This window comes from Phasianus colchicus, chromosome 8, assembly GCF_987193195.1.
Source record: "Phasianus colchicus chromosome 8, bPhaCol1.hap1.1, whole genome shotgun sequence".
Taxonomy (NCBI): domain Eukaryota; kingdom Metazoa; phylum Chordata; class Aves; order Galliformes; family Phasianidae; genus Phasianus; species Phasianus colchicus.
This window is the reverse complement of record NC_143443.1, coordinates 32,760,136-32,768,945: the sequence shown is the minus strand read 5'-3', so window position 1 is coordinate 32,768,945 and position 8,810 is coordinate 32,760,136. Positions and strand designations below refer to the sequence as shown.

Here is an 8,810-nt window from a genome sequence, read left to right as displayed (position 1 = left end):
AAAGCAGCAAGTTCCTCAGGGTTTCCACAGCTTTCCACTACATAAAAATATGTGCTATGGGGCTTCTTTCCAAATCCTAATTTCAACAATTGCATCTACTGCAAAATTCCTTACGGAACCACCACACCATCCAAAGTGCTTTTCAAGAAAACCTGAATTGCACTGTATATGTAAAAACTGGCATTAACCTTTAGTGTTTACGTGAGCTTTTTAGATAAACTTTATCCATTACAGGTTACATGGCTAAAGTTATCAAATATAATAAAATTTCTACTGGAGAATATACTCTGAACTTACAATCTTAGGAACTTACATAAGTTTAAGTATGGCCACATCAATCGACATGCAAGAAATTCCCAGGGTTACATACTGAGAAATATATAACACGGTGCTTTTAAAAACAACTGCAGCACAGATTCCTCTGTTTTAATTAGAACTGCCGAGTGGATTCTCACTAAATTGATCGACCCAAGGAGCAACCCTTGAAACAGATGTTTTCTCATTTGCAGCAACGTTTGAATTGAAGAAAGAATAAATGATGGAACAATATGTAGTTTGTATCACAGCAAGAACGGAGCTCTGACAATGTAAAACTCCCAATCACATCTCGAGTTCTCAGATTTCACACAATTCCATTTAGTATATACGTACTGGAATCAAATCCCTATGCTTCAGGTCACATCTCTGAATAAATATCATTAAGTATATTGAAAGGAATCTAACTATGAAAGGAGGAAAAAAAAAAAAAGCAAAAAGACTTTTTTAGGAAACAAATCATTTCACTCCATGAAAAATTTAGCTTCTCTTCCAGTTTGCTCCATAGAGTTCAGGTTTTATTTGTGGGCACAGCAGTAACTGAACTATTAGTAAAATGAACGTGGTTTTGTTTATGACTTGCTGTGGATATTTTGTGCAAACAAAAAAACCTCACCATCTGACCCGGGCACCAGTGAGCTTTCACATGAAAGGGCCTTTCACAGAAATATGTCAGAGTATCTAAAGGGGACGTAGAATGCCAAGTTCTACTGTAAAAGAATCTCAGAGGGAAGAGATATCCACCTAACGTGTGCTTTGTAAGTGCCCTTATCTGAAAAATTTCTTTGCAATAATTAAGATGCTGGTATACTTCTCCTATTACACAATCTCTTACACAACCACATGCGGTACATTTATAGACAGATTTACAATCAGAAAGAAAAGTGTTTGGTTTTTTTTTTTCTGTCTTGATAATAAAATTAGGTGTTTTGTTTCTCTTTTGTTTTATACAAACTGTAGTCCAGCCCATTTAGCGCTCTCCACGCAGCAGATGAGCTTCTAGACTCTCCCCATGCTGGTTAGAACAATCCTTTGCAGCATGTTTCTTCTAGAATTAGGTTGTTCCACAACAAACAGCTATAGCACAACACTAACTCCAGGTCAGACACTACGTGCTGGTAATTTGCTTTTTCAAATTCACCCATCATTCATCATCATCATCCTCGTCTTCCTCGCCATCAGAAAGGGAAGTACAAGGGCGGATCTGTCGGTAGCGATCAAGCCACTTCTCCACCATCTGGGTGACCAGAGGATGGTTGCGCCTGCGAGAGCTCTTCTGCATGGCCACCAGGACCCCACCTTCTGTCACACAGCAGTCCAGCCACTCCCGAAGCAGCTTTTCTTGCTGTTCCTCGTTACCTATCTTCAGGGAGAGAGAGAGAACAGATTGAGAATGAGGCTTGAAATGTTAACAGCAACTTTCTTGAAATCACCTTCCAATAACTGAAATGAGCATACAGAATGACTTTTTACAAGGGTGAATAGTGATAGGACAAGGGGGAATGGTTTTAAACTGAAACAGGAGAGGTTTAGGTTAGATATTAGGAGGAAGTTTTTCCATCCAGAGGGTGGTGAGGCACTGGAACAGGTTGCCCAAGGAGGCTGTGGATGCCCCATCCCTGCAGGCATTCAAGGCCAGGCTGGATGTGGCTCTGGGCAGCCTGGGCTGCTGGTTGGTGACCCTGCACATAGCAGGGGGTTGGAACTGGATGAGCATTGAGGTCCTTTTCAACCCAGGCCATTCTGTGATTCTATGATACACTGTCTGGGGTAGCAATGCAGATCCCTTCCCAGGCTAACACTATTAGCATCTCACAGTCACTGCCAATCAAACCAATGCACACTGCTTTTTCAACCAAAATTTGAAAGTTTTGGAAGTCTTCTCCAGCTATTCCTCCCTTTTAAGTTCTCCAAGCAGGCTTGTCCAATACAGTTTTCCAATATTTCAGTCATTTGTGAGAAACTACTTCTACAGAAGGCACACTGTCTAATTAGGACAGGTCCTACAAGAGCCTTCTGGCTTTACAAAGCACTTTTTAGGAGTCCAGCAGTATTTGATACAAAACACTTCCTCTTGAAAGACACTGCTAATGCCATGCCTTACTAAAAAACATCAGCAGCCCTCCCTGAACTTGGAAGGTTGTATTCTTTTCTCGTTCATCTGTAGGATGGCCACTTTTAGGGATGACAAATTATTTTCATCCATTCCCTCTACTCCCACACATACACACTTTATTATAGTGGCTCCTTATCATTATATAGTTATTAAAGAAGTAAAGTTGTGTTTCATTCTAAGAAGAGACAGACCATGCTGTAAATGCTGGCCAATAATTATTCTGCATCCATAAAAAAAAAATTCAGTCTGGCATTAGTGTCAGAGTCTTTATTTGTGGGTCCTTTCAAGGTACACCTGTACCCTGCGTGGTGTATTTACATTCAACTTACAGACCTACAAATAAACACCAAGTACATGGAGGAAAACACTTTAGAATCACCTCAGGTGATGAGGAGGGGAGCAGTATGAATCCATCTGAACAGCCTAATCCTGACCATTCTCTGAACTGCAGGAACGTGGATGCTGAGGCTACAACTCAGAAGGAGCTGTGAAGAAGGCTAGCAGCTACTTGGTTATTTCTTACCTCTTGAGCAGAAAGGAAGTGAATGTGCAATAATTTCCTCTCGCTATCCACCAAGGGTAGAAATGTAACAGTAACATCATCGTCAGTGTTCAAGTTAGCACCAGCACCTCGATTGCCATACCCATCGTTCTCCATGGCAACCAGAGCAGAGAAATGGCCCCTCGTGTAGCCCAGAGCAATAGGACTTTTCCAACAAAAACTCTGTTCCCATAACAAAGGCAAATACACACCTACAACAACAGAAAATAAAGGGTGAGACTCAGAACTACAATCAAGTTCTACATGCAGCTCTTTTGCTACAAAGCTTTTGGTTTGGTCACACTGCTCAGCAGAGCCAATTCATTATAACTGAGTTGGCACACTGGGCTGGATCTGCAATGGCACGAGGTTAGGCAAAAGCCACTGCAGTTCCACCAATGCCACATCACTGTCCCCCTACAATCCATGATCTGCTGTACAGTGATGAACAAAAGTAAGGTTAGGAAAGCAATCTTACACTGACTTTTTTGTGTGTGTGTTAAGATTTATATACAAGATATATGAAGATCCAAATCACAGAGATAAAAGCTACAGTTATGTGTCTATTTTTACCAGAAGAAGAATCCTGCCATCTGCTTGCAAAAGCCTATTATTAAAAGAATGCACTGTGTTAAGCATCATTCAGCATCTAAGCACGCAGCCCATTCCAGAGACAATCCAACTTCTCATCAACATCGTATAAATAAATTAACCCACATCAATTACGCATCTGGAGTCTCCAAAATAAGCAAGACCGACCACCAGAACCTGACACTGCTTTGCTCACATTTGGAAAAAGGAAGAAAAAAAAAACACTGATGGCACAGGTTCCAAATAGAATTGCAGTTTTTCTCCCTTCTATTTTTAGCAATAAAGAGAGTAATTCGCTTGAGGAACAGCAAGTCCCAAAACAAAACCAGAACCCTTTTCTAGGAAGAAAAAAAATCATTCTTGGTGCGTTCTGCTGCAAGACAACTTCAGCAAAAGCAGCCCTTACCTTGTGACAGTTTAAAAATAGCCGTGCATAAACTTAAGTGCACATGTAGCATAGCAACCTTTCATAGTACAGCTGCTGCCAGCAAGTTAGGGACAGAACTGCAGCAAAACAAGGCACCTGGTTCCTCCTCCAACATCCATGGGCACTGCAGGGCAGCAGTAACATGGAAACCTGAGGCAGGGGGTGCTTTGGGGGGTTTTATTTAAGCTTAAAATTCATCTTTTCTACAAAAAAAAACAGCAAGTTCTCAGTATTTGGCCTTCTCTCACTCCCTGCATTCTTTAATTAGAAAAATCAAGAAAAACCTGAAAGAACTGGAAAGACTCACAACTTTATTTATTGGGGGGGTTGGACTCGATCTCTGGAGGTCCCTTCCAACCCCTACAATTCTGTGATTCTGTGATTACAAAATCTAGATTTGAGGAGAAATCTTTAGGAATATCTTAGCTCTCTGTTCATCCCGTTCCCCACTTTATAACAAAGTCTCATACAATTCCCTGCTAAACCCAAAAGATGCAGAACAAGAGCTAAGTGTTAACCAGAGGACATCTGAAGCACTAACATTTGGGCAAGGAATGCTTATCCCAGCACCCTCAGGGTGAACACTGATCTCTTCCCCAGGTTACAATTGCATCTATCAGACAAAGCCCACAGAACAGAGCAGGGGTTCACAGCTACCCAGGCAGCATCCACAACACATTTCATTTCTCCAATCCCATCTGGTAACACATCAGTCACTTCTTCCCTGTTTAGTTCTGAAAGCTGTACATTTGCGCAGCTAGACCAGGAGATGCTTAAGGTCAGGTGAACAGATCTGTTGCTGTCAGAGCCTAAATATTTAAAGAAGCATGAACTGCTGACTGCAATCTAGAGGTGACCAGAAGGCTGTGAGTTATGGGATTCACAGCAAAGTTGCCAGGTCAGAACAAGCAATTCCTGGAGAAAAAGAAATCTGATCAGCAAGGAGGTTTGGGGGCTGGATAGGAAGTTTAGATCACTGTCCAGCGTGCTACAAACAGGCTGTTAAGAAAAGCATTTAAAGATTTTTCCATCTCTACTGTAACCCACGTAACTCTTCCTTTTTCTTTTTTTGGTTAACGCGATCTTAAACATAGACAAAGGGCTATATATTGAGTCACAGAACTCTGAGCATGCCTCAAAGCTTCTGAGAAAGGAACACATGCCAAGTAGAGCTCACAGGCACAGGAGAGTCTTGTACCACTCACAGGAGACACATCTTGCTGGCCCATTGCTCTGCATGCAAGGGCTGAACAGCCGCTTGGTTTCAGCTGTGCTGCTGGCATTTAATTAGCAGACATTAACTACAAAAATGCAGCTGGACAGAGCGAGATGTGACTGCAGGTAATTTGACACAGGAGTCCTGAGTTCACCTGCTGTGCATCCCTGGTGCAGCTCACAGCAAGCACAGCACTGTTCATTAATATCTGCCTGCATTCCTGGAAGCGCACACTTAGCAAGAGGCTGTCCCGTGCACCTGGGTACCTCCTGGTTCACTAAGCAAGAAAACCATTTCAGTGTGTTTAGGCCTTGCTTGCTTGTCTTAATGCCCAATTACTAAATGAAAACATTTGGCAACCGCTCAGCCTTTAAGTCAAAAGCAACTAAAAGCCCAAAGGATGGTGTCTATATATGACTAACTGTTCCTTCCCAGCCTGTACTTTGATCATCTGAAATGAAAAACAAAGCTACAAAGAGTAACAGATTTTATGCTCTCTGAAATATTCCACTTTCCCATTCCTTGTGCAGGATGTTTTGTCACTGCCCAAGATGTACCAGCCACACAGCTTCCACAATTCTCTGAAGACTGTAAGCAGTTACAGCAGGTTAAACTTTAACTTCACCTGCAATTCTTTTTCAGTATGGACTGGCCACCTCTCCCAGTTTGCCAACTTCATTTTTGTTTACAACGAGCAGGCTCTAGATCTGTTTCAGAAAGTTCTCTACTAGGAGGCTCTAAACAACCAAACAACATGTGCAGGTATAAACAATGCTGGGTAGGAGTCAGGCAGAGATACATGAGCCAAGAAGATGAACCATGAGCCGAAGGAATGCCTTAACACCCTGCCACACAGCTGCAGGGCTGGACTGAACGCTTCTTTCCACATCTGTTACATTCACTGCTGAGTATGTACAGATGCTTCCAATCCCCTCTTATGTTTTTAATCCTGCAAACAGGGAGATGCTGAAGTGTTACCATCCAATACGTTGGTGAGTCACCCAAAAACACTTACTTGATTTCTAAAATAGAATATGCTGCTTAAGGAATCTACACACACCTAGGCAACATAGCACCACTATATTTATCTTAAAGATGGCTAGGCTGTTTGCCTAGAGTGCAAAAGCAGTAAGAATCCAATCCAGATATCCAAAGCCACAGTACAGAAGCAGGCCAGTATTTACATCACACTTACGTTTCAGTCATTAACACCTCACAGCATCACACACAATTTAAGAACTGCCTTTCAACTTTATCATGGAATTTCCTTTTGCAGAAAATGATTGGCCTTATCTGTTGACCAATATTTTGTAATCACGTGTAACCAAGTAACCTAATCTTATACCTCACACAACAGAATGCCAGTAGAGCAGGTGTGGAGAACTCCTTTTCCAGCTTCTGTGGCATACATTCAAGTAAGCAGCCACTTCTTTAAATACTAAAAGAACTCCAACTTTATCATTCTCCTCCCTACTTTACATTTCTCCGCCTTCCCTTGCGTACTGGCTTTGCCTCTGGCTTTGAGGACAATTCCTCTTCACTTTTGTTAGGGTTGCTTCAATTCACCTGCTGCAGTGTGCAGAAGCACCCAGCAAATCCCACTGCCACTCTGCTGGGAAACCAGGCCAAAACAAACAACGCAAACACCTTTAGCCCACCTCTCCACCATGTTTATGAAGCATGCTGTGGAGTCTCCTCCAGGAAATGCTAAGTACAATTTCATTTAAAATGAACATTCAAAGCCACTAATAGCACAGACAGGCAGAATTTCAAACGCTATTTATTAAGCCTGTGTCTTACAGCAGTACGAACCATACAACTTTCAGTTCATTTTAGACAAATTAAAGGCTAAGAGCACATTGAATGGAGGCAAAAATGTTTTGTTTTGAAACTGTGGTTATAGGCAGCATGCCCACCACACACTGAAGATTGGAAGTTTTGAGTGGTTTGTTCTGTTCTTTTTAACAGCAGAAGAGTTTGCCTACAACACAACTCCACCCCCTTCCCTCTAGTAGCTGGTGTCATTTCTTTCAGTTTCCTCTATGACTTACAGTTGAGCATTAGTTAACACTAAATTTGAAAAAATACAGGCTTACCTTGAAAGCGGGTATATCCTAATGTTTCTCCTCGGAAACTCTTATAATATTTTACTCCATAGACTATGATTGGTCTTCTAAGAATATGTGCAAGTACAAAAATGTGTGTCTGCTCCAAACTTGCTCCAGGCTGAAACAAAGACAATACAGACAGTGTTTGAGAAAGAACTTATTCTCTCTACTTTGGAATTCGAAAATTATTCTCCAAACTGAGACAGAAAATGCTATTAAGGGTTATCTAGAAAAAAAATGAAAGAGTGTAAGACTACTGCATATCAGTTGGAGATAAGCAAAACCACTTCAGCGTGCAAAAGAACTTAATCTGTCTGTAATAATTCTTCCTCCTATCTTCCAAATTCAGTCTAACACATCTCATCCTTCAGTTAGCCAGGAAGCACTGCAAAATATTTAGTCTAAAATAATTTGCTCATCTGGCGAAAGCTTAAGGTAAGTATCTTCTGATGACAGGAAAAGAGCACATCCAAAACAAATGGCAGGAAAATAGCTATAAATATCATGAATATCATTTAAAAGGGGAGCTAAAAATGTTCCTGTAGTTGGAAGCATACTGAAACGTAAATCTCATTTTGGAGGGGAGTTGCAAAGTATCAGTCTGCCAAAGTTTCACTAGTGTAACTTAGGGATGTAGGGGTATGTTCTAGGAGGTGTGTGTTGCAGGATCTACGAGGCAGGGCAGTAAGCAATCTCAAATCAATTTATTCTACAGACTGTGCTTGAATACCAATGGAACCAAGCTTTTCCCACACTATACTTTTCAAAGGCAAGCTCAACAATTACATTTTTAAATTCACTTGCCAGGAAGAGCCAACTCAATAATAATTTAATATTGCTGGCTTAAGAGGAATGTTTTTCTTTGCAACAGAAAAATCTTATTCTTCAAAAACAGTCTGAGTTCTAGAAATTTCTTTTCACAGAATCACAGAATTGCCAGGGTTGGAAGGGACCTCAAGGATCATGAATCTCCAACCCCCCTGCCACATGCAGGGCCACCAACCTTCCCACCTAATGCTAGACCAGGCTGCCCAGGGCCCCATCCAATCTGGCCTTGAACACCTCCAGGGATGGGGCATCCACCACATCTCTGGGCAGCCTAATGATCTTTTCAGAAAGATCAACATACCCTTTCAAACATCAAATTAATGAAGAATTTCTCTTACCTGGCTTGCAAGAGAGAGTATGAATGCCCAATCTTCCTGCCACTGTTCCTCTCGCAATGAGAAATGTAAACCAAAGCTTTGGGAATACCACGATTCCCAGTCTTTCCAGCGCGTGTAGAACCTAAAAATGTTGGGGGTAAGGGAGGAGGGAGAAAGAGAGAGAAAGGTAAAGGCCACTGTATGCCTGGTAGCAGTACTCAGCCCTTGTAATTAACCCAAATCTGTAATGAATGGGAGAGGAAAAAAGAGCATAAGGACAATATATATACATATTTAGATCTGCATGAGACTCCATTTTGCCAATCCTCATTTAAGAAATCACTTGGGAAT

The 8,810-nt window shown here is 41.5% G+C and overlaps 1 protein-coding gene across 4 annotated transcripts in view; it reads right to left on the bottom strand.

Annotated features, from left to right (window-relative positions):
• Positions 1-794: 794 nt before the first annotated feature.
• Positions 795-8,810, bottom strand: part of ZRANB1 (zinc finger RANBP2-type containing 1) — a 36,076-nt gene continuing 28,060 nt past the window's right edge. For all 4 annotated transcript variants that reach the window (XM_031597326.2, XM_031597327.2, XM_031597328.2 and 1 more), the window contains exons 8-11: positions 8,481-8,601; positions 7,303-7,432; positions 2,955-3,184; positions 795-1,678 (exon numbers count right to left, since the gene is read on the bottom strand). In XM_031597326.2, the coding sequence (XP_031453186.1) occupies positions 1,460-1,678; positions 2,955-3,184; positions 7,303-7,432; positions 8,481-8,601 (700 nt within the window). In that variant the 3' untranslated portion in view covers positions 795-1,459. The remainder of the gene's footprint in view (positions 1,679-2,954; positions 3,185-7,302; positions 7,433-8,480; positions 8,602-8,810) is intronic.